The following is a 15,056-nucleotide window of genomic DNA, read 5'->3' on the forward strand; positions in this document are numbered from 1 at the left end:
ACTCAGCAGAGAGCCTGCTTCTCCCTCTCTTTCTGTCCCTTCCCATACATGTGCATGCGTGAGCATGTGCTCTCTCTCTCTCTCCCTCTCAAATAAATAAACAAAAATCTTAAAAAAAAAAAAAAAAGTTTGTCTCTCTTTTAAAAGAAGTTCACAGGTAGATAGTCCCGAGATGGTATGACGACTCCCGTCAGGGATGTAAACGTCCTTCCATCTCTCATCCTTTAGGGGGGTAGCCCTGTCCTTAGGGACCAGGGTGGTTGCTGGAGGTATAGCTACTATATCTCTGTTTAAAGCAAGGTAACCTAGGAAGGGAAAGAAAAAGTGCTTCCTCTCCATTTTTCTTTATTTCGATTTTTTTAAGATTTTATTTATTTATTTGACAGACACAGTGAGAGAGGGAACGCAAGCAGGGGAGTAGAAGAGGGAGAAGCAGGCATCCCAGGATGCTGGGATCATGACCTTAGCCAAAGGCAGATGCTTAATGACTGAGCCAAGCAGGTGCCTCATCCATTTTTTAAAATTAATTAATTAATTTTGAGAGAGAGATTAAATCCATGTAGGGAGAAGGGGTGGAAGGAGAGGGAGAGAGATTCTCAAGCCAACTCTGTGTTGAGTGCAGTGCCACACTCAGGGCTCGATCCCATGACCCTGAGGTTACAACCTGAGCTGAAACCAAGAGTTGGCCATTTAACCAGCTCTGCCACTCAGGTACCCCTGTTTCCTCTCCTTTTTAAGGAGACTTTCTAGAAGCCCCACATACCACTTCTGCCACTATCTCATTGTCTATTACTTAGCTACCCATCTAGCTACAATGTAAATGCAGTGTTACTACAAGGTAAATACAGTGTTTCTGAAAAGAAAAAGAAAATTTCCTTTCCTTTCCTCTTTAAGATTTTACTTATTTGACAGAGAGAGAGAGTGATAACTGGAGAGGGAACATCAGAGGGGGAGTGGGAATGGGAGAAGCAGGTTCATGACCAGAGGCTTTATGACTGTGCCACCCAGGCATCCCATAAATACAGTGTTTCAACTGGGGAGGGGCATTCTATCCAGCTTAAAAATGGAGTTCTATCCTTTTTTTTTTTTCCTTCTAAATAATTATAGATTCACAGGAAATTGCAAAGATAATATAGGGAAGTCTCCATGTACTCTTCACCCAGTTTCTCCCAGTGGTTAACATCTTCACTATACCCCAATAGCAAAACCAGTAAATCGGCATCAGTGTAATGTGTATGTATAGTTCTATGTAATTTTATCACACATAGATTTTTTTTCAAATTTAATTTTATTTTTTCAGTGTTCCCAGATACATTGTTTATGCATCACACCCAGTGCTCCATGCAATACATGCCCTCCTTAATACCCACCACTAGGCTTACCCATCCCCCCACCTCCCTCTCTTCCAGAACCCTCAGTTTGTTTCTCAGAGTACACAGTCTCTCGTGGTTTGTCTCTCACTCCGATTTCCCCCAACTCACTTCTCTCCGTCTCCCCATGTCCTCCGTGTTACTCCTTGTGCTCCACAAGTAAGCGAAACCATATAATAATTGACTCTCTCTGCTTGACTTATTTCACTCAGCATAATCTCCTCCAGTCCCGTCCATGTTGATACAAAAGTTGGGTATTCATCCTTTCCAATGGAGGCATAATACTCCATTGTATATATGCACCATATCTTCTTTATCCATTTGTCTCTTGAAGGGCATCTTGGCTCTTTCCACAGTTTGGTGATTGTGGTCATTGCTGCTATGAACATTGGGGTACAGATGGCCCATCCTTTCACTACATCAGTGTCTTTGGGGTGAATACCCAGTAGTACAATCACAGGGTCATAGGGTAGCTCTATTTTTAATTTCTTAAGGAATCTCCAGACTGTTTTCCAAAGTAGCTACACCAACTTGCATTCCCACCACCAGCGTAAGAGGGTTCAGCTTTCTCCACATCCTTTCCAACACTTGTTGTTTCTTGCCTTGTTAATTTTGGCCATTCTAACTGGTGTAAGGTGGTATCTCAATGTGGTTTTGATTTGATTCTCCCTGATGCTAATGATGATGAATGTTTTTTCATGTGTCTGTTAGCCATTTGTATGTCTTGTTTGGAGAAATGTCTGTTCATGTCTTCTGCCCATTTTTTGACATGATTATCTGGTTTATGAGTGTTGAGTTTGAGGAATTCTTTATAGATCTTGGATATCAGCCCTTTGTAGTGTCATTTGCAAATATCTTCTCCCATTCCGTGGGTAGCCTCTTTGTTTTGTTGACTGTTTCCTTTGCTGTGCAGAAGCTTCTTATCTTGATGAAGTCCCAAAAGTTCATTTTCGCTTTTGTTTCCTTTGCCTTTGGAGACATGTCTTAAAAGAAGTTGCTGTGGCTGATATCAAAGAGGTCACTGCCAATGTTTTTCCCTAGGATTTTGATAGATTCCTGCCTTATATTGAGGTCTTTTATCCATTTCGAATTTTTCTCTGTGTATGGTGTAAGAGAATGGGTGAGTTTCATTCTTCTATATATAGCTGTCCAATTTTCCCAGCACCATTTATTAAAGAGACTGTCTTTTTTCCACTGAATATTTTTTCCTGCTTTGTTAAAGATTATTTGATCATAGGGTTGTGGGTCCATATCTGGACTCTCTACTCTTCCACTAGTTTGTGTGTCTGTTTTTGTGCCAGTACCATGCTGTCTTGGTGAGTAAAGCTTTGTAGTAAAGCTTGAAATCAGGCAACGTGATGCCCCCAGTTGTGTTTTTCTTTTTCAACATTTCCTTAGCAATTCGGGGTCTTTTCTGCTTCCATACAAATTTTAGGATTGTTTGTTCCAGCACTTTGAAAAATGCCGGTGGAATTTTGATCAGGATGGCACTGAAAGTATAGATTGCTCTGGGCAATATAGACATTTTAACAATGTTTATGCTTCTGATCTATGAGCATGGAATGTTTTTCCATCTTTTTGTGTCTTCAGTTTTGTTCATGAGTGTTTTGTTGTTCCTCAAGTACAAATCTTTTACCTCTTTGGTTAGGTTTATTCCAAGGTATCTTACAGTTCTTGGTTCTGTAGTATATGGAATCAACTCTCTAATTTCCTTTTCTATATTTTCCTTGTTGGTGTACAAGAAAGCAACTGATTTCTGTGTATTGATTTTGTATCCTGCCACATTACTGAATTGCTGTATGAGTTCAAGTAGTTTGGGGGTGGTCTTTTGGGTTTTCCATAGAAAGTTTCATGTCATCTGTGAAGAGAGAGTTTGACTTCTTCTTTGCCAATTTGAATACCTTTTATTTCTTTTTGTTTTCTGATTGCTGTTGCTAGGACTTCTATTACTGTGTTGAACAACAGTGGCAAGAGTAGGCATCCTTGTCCTGTTCCTGATCTCAAATGGAAGGCTGTCCGCTTTTCCCCATTGAAAATCATATTTGCTGTGAGTTTTTCATAGATAGATTTTATGAAGTTGAGGAGTGTTCCCTCTGTCACTGTACTTTGAGGTGTTTTAATCAGGAACAGATGCTGTATTTTGTCAAATGCTTTTCCTGCATCAATTGAGAGGACCATGTGGTTCTTCTCTCATTGATTTGTTCTATCACATTGATTGATTTGCGAATGTTGAACCACCTTGCATCCCAGGGTTGGTCATGGTGGATAATCCCATGGTCATGGTGGATAATCTTTTTAATGTATTGTTGGATCCTATTAGCTAGTATCTTGTTGAGAATCTTGGCATCCATATTCATCAGGGATATTGGTCTGAAATTCTCCTTTTTGATAGGGTCTTTGCCTGGTTTAGGGATCAGGGTAATGCTGGCTTCATAGAAAGAGTCTGGACGTTTTTCTTCTGTTTCTATTTTTTGAAACAGCTTCAGGATAATAGGTTCATTTCTTCTTTGAATGTTTGGTAGAATTCCCCAGGGAATCTGTCAGGTCCTGGGCTCTTGTTTTTTGGGAGGTTTTTGATCATTGCTTCAATCTCATTACTAGATATTGGTCGATTCAGGTTGTCAATTTCTTCCTGTTTCAGTCTTGGAAGTTTATAGGTTTTCAGGAATGCATCCATTTCTTCTAGGTTGCTTAACTTACTGGCATATAACTGTTGATAATAATTTCTGATGATTGTATTTTCTGGTGTTAGTAGTGATCTCTCCCCCTTTTATTCATAATTTTATTAATGTGGGTCCTCTCTCTTTTCTTTTGGATTAGTTTGGCCAGTGGTTTATTGATCTTACTGATTCTTTCAGAGAATGAGCTTTTAGTTTCATTGATATGTTCTACTGTATCTCTAGTTTCTAACTTATTGATCTCTGCTCTAATCTTGATTATTTCCCTTCTTATGCATGGGGTTGGCTTAATTTGTTGTTGATTTTCCAGTTCTTTTAAGACGTAAAGAGAATTGGTGTATTCGGGATTTTTCAATTTTTTTGAGTGAGGCTTCGATGGCTGTGTATTTCCCCCTTAGGACTACCTTTGCTGTATCCCATAGGTTTTGGACCGACATGTCTTCATTCTCATTGGTTTCCATGAATTGTTTAAGTTCTTCTTTGATTTCCTGGTTGATCCTTGAGCAGGGCAGTCTTTAACTTCCAAATGTTTGAATTCCTTCCAAAATTTTTCTTATGGTTGAGTTCCAGTTTCAAAGCATTGTGGTCTGAGAATATGTAAGGAATAATCTCAATCTTTTTTGGGGGGTATTGGTTGAGCCCTGATTTGTGACCCAGTGTGTAGTCTGTTCTGGAGGAAGTTCTATGTGAGCTCTAGAAGAATGAGTATTCTGTTGTTTTAGGGTGGAATGTTCTGTATATATCTATGAGGTCCATCTGGTCCAATGTGTCATGTAAGGCTCTTGTTTCTTTATTGTTGTTCTACTTGGATGACCTGTAACTTAGCGTGGCGTGTTATGATCCCCTACAATTAATGTATTCATATCAGTATGACTGTTTTGATTAGTAGTTGGCTTATGTAGTTGGCTTCTCCCATATTGGGGGCATAAATATTTACAATTGTTAGATCTTGGTGGATAGACCCTTTAAGAATAATGTAGTGTCCTTCTCTATCTCTGACTATAGTCTTTAGCTTAAAATCTAATTTATCTGATATGAAAATCACTACCCTAGCTTTCTTCTGAGGCCTGTTGGCATGAAAGATGCTTCTCCATCCCTTCACTTTCAGTCTGGATGTATCTTGTAGATAGCATATGGACGGGTCCTATCGCTTTATCCAGTCTGCAACCCTGTGCCATTTTATGGGAGCATTTAGGCTGTTCATGTTGAAAGTGATTATTGAAACATAAGTTTTTATTGACATCACGTTGCCTGTGCAGTGCCTTATTTCTATAGGTTGTCTCTGTAAATTTCTGTTCTATGTCACTCTTGGGCTCTTTCTTTTATAGAACCCCCTTTAATATTTCTTGTAGTGCTGGCTTGGTCACATACCCTTTTAAACCTTGCCAGTCTTGGAAGCTCTTTATCTCTCCATCCATTTTGAATATCAGCCTTGCTAGGTAAAGTATTCTTGGCTGCATATTCTTCTCATTTAGGGCCCTGAATATGTCTTGTCAGCCCTTTCTATCTTGCCAGGTTTCTGTGGACAGGTCTGACATTATTCTGATGGTCCTTCCTCTGTATTTAAGGAATCTTTGCCCCCAAGCTGCCCTTAAGACCTCCTGTCTGAAGTTATGATTTGTGAATTTCACATTAAGTGTCTGGATGTCTTTCTAGACTCATTGATCTTGGGGAGGGGGTGTCTTTTCTACCTCTAGGACATGAACACTTGTTCCATTCCCTAGATTAGGGAAATTTTCATCCAGAATTTGTTCAACTATAACTTCTAGTCTTCTGTCTTTCTCCACTCCCCTGAGGGATCCCAATTAATTCTGACATTGAAATGTTTCATGGCATCATTTATTTCCCTAATTCTATTTTCATGGCTTCTAAGCTGTTTGTTCCCTGTCTCCTCCTGATCCTTCTTTTCTGTCAGTTTGTCTTCTAGATCACTAATTCCATCTTCTCAGTTATCTGCCTTGGTCACCCTAGCTATTAGAGTATTTATATTAGATTGGATGTCATTGATAGCATTTTTAACTTCTGCCAGATTGGCTCTCACTTCCGCCCTTAGAGATTCTATGTTGTCACTAATGGTCTTCTCCAACCTAGCCACCCATAGATTTGTTTAATCACCACCATAATCAAGATACAGAACTGTTCCATCACTACAGAAATCTTCCTTGTGCTACCCCAAAATAGGGTTCTTTTAATTTGAGAACGAACAGGAAAATGGATATTTTGATAGGCAACTAACAATCTTTGCCATATGTTATTTTTAAAAACAAAGAAATGCTTGGGGAGAGGGTTGTTTTTTTAATGTTTTGTATGTGGACCTGCTTCTTGAATCTTACTTTTATAGAATTTCATTCCTTTTCTGTTACTAGGCTTAAGGAAGTATAATTGGACAAAATGTATGTTAATCTGTACATAATAATAGTTGTAGCTAATACTTCGGGAGTACCTCCTTTGTACCAGGCAATGTGCTATTGACTCATTGAATCCTTACCTCCACACCTGTAAGGCAGGTGCTGTTTCTCTCCTTGTTCACAAATGCAAATACCCTGGGTTTTAATAATGATTCTATGTTAACATAGTACTGTTACTTAAAAAAATAGAACTGATGGTATGTTCTGTATTGTACTATATGATGCCAACAAAGCACTCTCTGTTTTTAATCTCATTAGAGATTCAGTTGTGGAGATTCTTTTTGAACAAGATAATGAAGAGAAATCAGTTGCCACTTTAATACTGGATTCCCTTATACAGGTATTTTGTATTTTGATTTTGGAGAAAGTTTCAATTTAGGACTACAGCCCTTTAGAGAAAAAAAATTTCTTCAAGATTTATTTATTAGAGAGAGAAAGTATGGGGGAGGGGTAGAGGGAGAGAGTCTTAAGCAGATGCTACACTGAGTGGGGAGCCTGATGCCAGGCCCAGTCTCAACGCTGATATCACAACCTGAGCTGAAGTGAAGAGCTGGATGCTTAACTGACTGTGCCACCCAGACGCCCTGAGAAAAAAATTTTTTTAAGTAATCTCTACACCTCATGTGGGGCTTGAATTCACAATCCCATAATCAAGAGTCACATACTCTACTGACTGAAACAGCCGTGTAACCTGAGAAAATTTTTAAATGTTATTTTCTGTATTTATATTTTATTTTTTATTTTTAAAGATTTGATTTATTTATTTGGTGGAGAGAGCACAGGCAGGGGCAGCAACAGGCTGAGGGAGAGGAAGAATCAGGCTCCCCCCTGAGCAGGGAGCCCGATATGGAACTTGATTCCGGGACCCTGAGATCATGACCTGAGCCCAACGCAGGTGCATAACCGACTGAGCCACCCAGGGGCCCCTGTATTTATATTTTAGCCACTGGTTACAATTTTTAGTTTTTATGTTAAATTTTACTGTTACCGAGTTTTACTTTGGCACTGAGATAGGGTATTCACAACATTTCAGACTCAGGGATAAGTAGGGCTATCATGTATTAATTCTGTAGCAACAATATCAGATTTTTATTTTGTACCTAATGTAGCTTATAGTTTCTTTAAATGCGGGTTTGTATAGTATTCAATTTTAAATTCCATAGGATATATTATAGTATGTCTCTTTTGTTTAATGACTATGGAATCACAGAAGTTTATGTGAAATGCCATCGCTTTGGAAGATACTGTTTACCTCTGGCAGCTCTACTCAGGCTTTTATGAAAAACATAGCATCAATGAAAGACTTCAGCATTCTAATTTTTAGAACTGATACAGAAACATAATTTTTCTAAGAATGTTCTCTTCCCACTGGACAACTGGCTCTGGATATAATACTGTGACGCTATCACCTTAGAAAAATTAAGTTTCTACATACTTTCCTTACTACTACTAAAAAAAGAAGTAATGTTATTTTATTTTTTCTCATGTCCCTCTGATCAACTGAGTCATTCTACACTGAAAACGAGAATACTCACATATAACTACCATATACCCTGTTGAATTTTAAATTCTGTACTGTTAGATTTTAAAATGTTTGGAGTTCTATATTAAGAATTGGCAGTATTATCATAGTTATATTTGCTACATGAAAAACTCCCTTGTTAAGGAAATCTTGCTGTGCCTTTTTTTAAATAGTAGTGATCACCTATTTAATTTGTAATATATAATCTGTATATTTTCTTGAATTCAATCAAGCATTATTTATATAGTTAAGAATAAACTCTTTTTTTTTTCTTTCTCTTTAATAACAGTGTCCAATAGACACCAGAAAGCAACTGGCAGAGAATTTGGTAGTCATAGGTGGCACATCTATGTTGCCAGGATTTCTCCACAGATTGCTTGCGGAAATAAGGTATTTGGTAGAAAAACCAAAATACAACAAAGCACTCGGCACCAAGACATTCCGAATTCATACTCCACCTGCAAAGGCTAATTGTGTGGCCTGGTTGGGAGGTGAGAATTTAGTTTTTAAAATATAATGATTATGTAGTAATTGGTCCCTAACTGGTATTATTAATGGATATATTAGAATAGATGATTCAGTCTTAAAAATTGCTCACTTAACAAACTAATAGAACTATTAAATAATTTTCTTTGAGCACTGACTTTTCCTTAAGTTATTGTCAGAAATATATACCTATTTCTCTTGGCATTTGCACTTCAATTTTTTATGTAAACTTCATCCAGTTAAAGTCATTTCTCATAATAGTGATTGATAGCTGTGCATTTATTCCAATATACTACCATTGCTCATAACATTTGTTTTAATTCCTTCTAAAGGTAATTCGTGAGACATATATGAGAATTGATATCTTTATTTTATAATTATACTTCATTTTGTGACTGAGTTCATTGAATGATAATTCATAGGAAATGATAGCCTCTTTGAAATAAGGAAATAGCCTATATATATAAAGAGACTATATATAGAGAGGGAAAGAGACTATATACATATACAGAGAGAGAGAGAAAGAAAAGGAGACTACTTTGAAGATATACATATATAGGAAGAGAGGGAGGGAAAGAGAGATACTACTTTGAAGAGAAAAACAATCATGGCTGTGTGTATTTATGTATGTTCTAATATGAGTTTTATAATGCACTTGCAGCTAATAGGTATCTTGATCATTAGAAAGAGTATTGAGATTTTAAATGAATATTTCTTGTAGAATTTGGTTAAAATATTATTTTGATCTAGGACAAACGGATTTAGTTACCAGATTATTTTTTAAAGACTGCTTTGTGGGTCTTTATAAAGTCTTCAGCATAGACTTGGGTGGCTTTATAATGATGCTTATTGGGTTTTACAGTACTGTTTTATTTATTGACATACAATCTTAAAGTTGTGGCAAAGAAAACCACACATCATTTACTGTATTTACACAGAATTGAAAGTAGTTTCCACCACTCTCTACCTCACCTGCTTTTAGACACAGTAATGCTAATTAGCATTTTCACTATAATCTGCTATAGGCCATTTAAGTTACTTTCAACATAGGAATTGTGGCTTACTCTGTTATTAAAAATATGAGATATAAAAGAACTGCAGGTACTTTGAGGAGTATGAGTATGTTTCACCTGTACATAAAATTTTCTGGTAAAAGTTTTCATTTTGACTATAAAAATATTTTTTACCACACAGGAGCTATTTTTGGAGCACTACAGGACATACTTGGGAGCCGTTCAGTCTCAAAGGAGTATTATAATCAGACAGGCCGTATACCTGATTGGTGTTCTCTTAATAACCCACCTTTGGAAATGATGTTTGATGTTGGGAAAGCTCAGCCACCGCTGATGAAGAGAGCGTTTTCCACTGAGAAATAAAAATTTGATTGAAATTCAACTTTGCTTTGTGTCAAGTATCTAATCAATTATAAGCAAATTGTACAAAGTATATAAGATGCTGTTAGAGGTGACTTTATGGAAGTGAAAGCTTTCTGTAGTTACTCTGCATTAATATTTAATTCTTTTGACTGTTGTTTCTCTTGTGTAGTAGTAAAACAGTAGCTGATGCTTATGAAATTTGTTGTATTTATATCAATAAAATATAGTAAAGCAGTTTAATTTTGGAAGTTTGTTACATGGTTTAGTTTCCAAAAAGAGTAATAACATCATCCCTCCGCAATTCACATCATCTGCCCTGAGTATTGCAGAATCCATCTGTTTAATTATTTTTAGCAGTTATTTCATTTAAAGAATAAATAATGTTAACCATTACTAGGTATTTCAAATATTAACATGGGTCTCTTTCTTCAAATCCTTTTGTTTTGGTATTTATGTGTCCATGTGAGAATGCTACTTTTCCAGGAATATATTTGACCCTTTGAGAATGTTCAGTAGATTAGTTAAACATTTGTTAAGCAAAGTATGGAAATGTTCACTTTTTAACTTTACAGTGTCTTTATGAATAATTCTGCATTTCTAAGAAGAAAGATATTTCATTTTTATGCAAAGGTATTTCATTTTATGTATTTTTATGAAACTGCTTTATAAACATGTATTCATAATGTTTTTAATCTCTTGTGCTTTTTATCTTCTCATGATAGAGGTTCTTGGAAATAGGTACTCAGTCAGTGTTTGATTTTTATTTTTGTTTGTTCTTCATTTGTTTTTAACAAACTCCCTGAAATATTGCTGGTTTTATTCTTCCCAGATGCCTGTGAAAATACGTACACCTGTTCCTGAAGAATGTACTCATATTCCTGAAGACAGAGTAGGAATTGATACATTTTCTGGACTGTATAACCCGTGTCCATTCTTACTCATGGTTTTTTGTTTTTGTTTTAAAGATTTTATTTATTTATTTATTTGACAGAGATCACAAGTAGGCAGAGAGGCAGGCTGAGAGAGAGAGAGGAAGGGAAGCAGGCTCCCTGATGAGCAGGGAGCCCGATTCGGGGCTCGATCCCAGGACCCTGGGATCATGACCTGAGCCGAAGGCAGAGGCTTTACCCACTGAGCCACCCAGGTGCCCCTCTTACTCATGGTTTAATCATTTTGATTGTTCTTTTGGGTCTTTCCTAGTTTTGCCATATACTTTATGTGTGAAAATACCAGCACCCACTAACACTTGAACGAGCTGGTTCCTGGCATTAAGAATAGGAAAGAATTTAAGGGGGTGGGGAAGAACTTCTGTGTGTGTGAGTGTGTGTGTGTGTGTGTGTGTGTGTGTGTGTGTGTGTTTAAAAATATTTCTAAAAAATAAAAAATAAAAATACTTCCAGCGAGGTGCCCTCTGGCTTAGTCAGTTAAACATCTGCCTTTGGCTCAGGTCATGATCCCAAGGTCCTGGGATCAAGCCCCACATTGGGCTCTCTGCTCACTGGGGAGTCTGCTTCCTGCTCTCACTCTTCCTCTGTGCTCTCTCTCTCTCAAGTAAGTAAATAAAATCTTTTAAAAAATTAAAATTAAGGGGGGCCTGGGTGGCTCAATGGGTTAAGCCTCTGCCTTCGGCTCAGGTCATGATCTCAGGGTCCTGGGATGAGCCCCGCATTGGGCTCTCTGCTCAGCAGGGAGCCTACTTCTCTCTCTGCCTGCCTCTCTGCCTACTTGTGATCTCTCTCTGTGTCAAATAAGTAAATAAAATCTTTCTTAAAATATTAAAATAAAAAATAATTAAAAATAATGCTAGCTATACTTTGTCACCATGTACTACTACTTTAATAGCACAAGACTAAGATTCATTCAGTATTTGTCTGCTCTGTGTATAGTGTATAGTGTAGTTTACTGCTACAACAGTAAGACTTTACCTTTAGGTGGTTTTCAGATTAATAGACCTGGTTAGTACACAGCTGATGATACAGAATGTGGTGGCAGCCATAAGGACATCAATTGTTATTGATGTAGATAATTCTTTTTTTTATGTAAATAATATTTTTTTAAATTCAATTAGCCAGCCTGTAGTACATCATTAGTTTCAGATGTAGAGTTCAGTAATTCATGAGTTGTGTATAACACCCTGTGCTGATCACAACACATGCCCTCCTTAAGGCCCATCACCCAATTACCCCACCGCCACCCCCATCCCCCACACCTCCTGATGTAGTTAATTCTGACCAGGGAGTTGAAGAAAGCTTTGTAGATAAGGCTTTTACCCTTGTACCTGAAGGATGAGTAGAATATTAATAATTGGAGTTATTCCAATCTATACGAACTGAATTCTCTGTACAAAATCTTAACACGTTTGGCACTGGGATGAAGCATTGCTAATTATAATTTAGGATTAGTTAATGAAGAACTTGAAGACTATTAAAAGCAGTGAATAAAACTTTGAAAGATCACTTCTGCCATCCCGTTTCCTAACATAGTCATTCCAAAAAGTAAGGTTCTTTAATCCTTTGGACCTGCCACTCTTCACAGCACCCTTTCCCTTAAAGTAGTTATCTTTCCCATAAGCACATATCTATAACTGATGCACTTACAACTTTCACCTTCTGATCATTTCAATACAGGTTTTATCTTCTTTTCTGGAATATAAGCTCCATAAGAACAAAAGCCCTTTATTTCTTAACTTTGAAAGCTCTCAGTGGACTTGCCAAGAGTAGGTGTATCATTGGTTGTCAATAGTATGGATTCACTAATAACATTACCTTTTTGTAGTAAATGTGATTTTTAAAATTCTTTATGAATTTTTTTATGAATATGAATTATTTATGAGAAGTTTTTCATCACTGAATAGTATGAAAAAGATCTCTGACTGAAACAGCTTTATAGGTAGGTAGCTATAAAGTGACAGACACCTGTTGGCTGAGGTTAAGTAATGGAGCCCTCTGTTAGGGGTTGAATTGCGTGCTGCAGAAAGACACATTGAAGTCCTAACCTCCAATACCTGTGAATATGGCCTTATTTGGAAAAGAGTCTTGGCAGGTATAATCAAACTAAGATGAGGTCATTATGGTAGACCCTAACCTATTATGACTGGTATTCTTGTGAGGGGAATGCCATGTGAGACTGGTACACAGGAAGGAAACAGGAAATAACCAAGGTGGAAATGGGAGTTCTGCAGCCGCAAGTCAGAGAACACCAAGGATTGCTGGTGACACCAGAAACAAGCATAAAACATTCTTCAAGAGAGCCTTTGAGAGCATAACTGTACACCTTGATTTCAAGCATCCAGCCTCTAGAACAGTGAGACAATACATTCACATTGTTTTAAGGCACCCAGTTTGTGGTACTTTGTTAGAGCAGCCCAAGGGAACTAATACACCCTACTTAATTCACCAGTTCAGCATGTATTTACTGAACATCTTCCAGACACTAGTTTAGGTGCTTGAGATACATTAACGAGCAAAGACAAAAATCTGCTATTCCAAGGGCTGGAGAAAGTGAAGAAGCATACTAACAGGAAGTTAGAAAATAACATGGGAAAAACGGTGTCAGGTAAAGTAGATGGAGGGATAGTTGCTGATTAGAACAGTGGTTAGGGTGGGGCTCATTTATGACTTGAACAAAGAAGTTAGGAAAGTGTGACTTAAACTTTTTTTTTTAATTTATTTATTTGACAGAGAGAGATCACAAGTAGACAGAGAGGCAGGCAAAGAGAGGGAGAGAGAAGCAGGCTCCCTGTTGAGCAGAGAGCCCAATGCGGGACTTGATTCCAGAACCCTGGGACCATGACCTGAGCCGAAGGCAGCGGCTTAACCCACTGAGCCACCCAGGTGCTCCAGGAAGGTGTGACTTAAATACAGTTGGTCTCTGCCCCTGGTTCCTGACACAGAGCTCTAAAACGCTTGTAATTTCCTGCGTGACCAGGATGTTAGGAGCATCTTACACAAAAATCCCAACTCCCTTGGAATTTCTTGGGTAATAGGAGTGTCTTTTTTTCTAATGAGACAATTCCTAATGGGCTCCTAGATCACTTCAGGATGAGATCTGCTCACCAGAAAGACCCAAGCCACAGTTAGAACTTTTGCACATGCACACACACCCTGTCTTCTAGGGAGAGGAGAGGGATAGGAAATTGAGTTAATAATTATGCCTACCTGGTGAAGCCTCCATTGAAAATCCCTAACCTACAGGTTCGGAGGGCTCCCAGGATGGTGAACACGTTCCAGGCACTGGGAGGATGATGTGCCAGAAGACAGCATAGAAGGTCTGTACTTCCCCATACCTTGCCTCGTGCACCGCTTCCATATGGCTGTTCTGAGTTGTATCCATAATAAACCAGGAATAAGTAAACTTTTTCTGAGTCCTGCGAGCCATCCTAGGAAATCATCAACCTGGAAAAGAAGACTATGGGAATCCCTGATTTTTAACCAATTGTCAGAAGTGCAGGAGGCCTGGGATTGCTGTTGCGGACTCAGAAAATCCACTTTAGACAAACTGGTCACTGTGCAACTGCAAACAGCAAACATCCTCCTCTTGCGAAATGAGTGACTTTACCAATCTCAGCTTTATCCTTCCTTTGGTCTACTCTTCCTATTAATAAGTTTTACTGAGATCGTAAACTGCCCTTGCTTTTGAGAACACCCAATCCTGAAGGAGCATTCACTTGTTAGGGCTCCCCACCGCCACAAAATCACCCAAGTAAAGCCCAGACCCTATAATAGGTTCTTTCTAACACCCTCTTAAACAGACACCCCACGTCCCTCTATGCGGTGTGTAATAAACTAAACTTGTTCAACCACAGGTGTGAATTTTGGGTCTCTTTTGAAAGGTATGGGGGACGAATGGTGAGCGTAGACGACTGCAGAGAAATAGAATGGTAACCGCCTGCGGGAAAATTAGGTCAAAGTCTGTGTTCTGTTTTAAGATAAAGAACTAACGGCATGTTTGTTGAAGGAAAGGAGAGAGAAAATGGTTGTTTAGTGGTAGGAAAGCCTGTGGATAACATGCGGAGGGATAGGCACCGGTGCTTCAGCAGCGGTTGGCTTCGGGTCGGAGCCGGGACCGTCCCCCTCCTGGCGGGGTCGGCGAGCGCCGGGGACCCGCAACGAGCTTCCTCTGTTTGATCGCGTCACCCTTCTCAGTGAGGAGCAGAGAAGGCGGAAGTCCTGCCTCCCCACGGTACGTAATTGCCTTCGAAATTTCACATCTCCCTT

General features: G+C 38.4%; 1 protein-coding gene across 2 annotated transcripts in view; it reads left to right on the forward strand.

Moving 5' to 3' along the window:
• The window catches only part of ACTR10 (actin related protein 10), a 32,451-nt gene extending 22,371 nt beyond the window's left edge, over positions 1 to 10,080 (forward strand). For both annotated transcript variants that reach the window (XM_080809593.1, XM_080809594.1), the window contains exons 11-13: positions 6,715 to 6,796; positions 8,268 to 8,469; positions 9,659 to 10,080. In XM_080809593.1, coding sequence (XP_080665719.1) covers positions 6,715 to 6,796; positions 8,268 to 8,469; positions 9,659 to 9,840 — 466 coding nt within the window. In that variant the 3' untranslated portion in view covers positions 9,841 to 10,080. The remainder of the gene's footprint in view (positions 1 to 6,714; positions 6,797 to 8,267; positions 8,470 to 9,658) is intronic.
• Positions 10,081 to 15,056: the final 4,976 nt, after the last annotated feature.

The sequence above is a fragment of the Martes martes genome (assembly GCF_963455335.1).
Source record: "Martes martes genome assembly, chromosome: 7".
NCBI lineage: Eukaryota > Metazoa > Chordata > Mammalia > Carnivora > Mustelidae > Martes > Martes martes.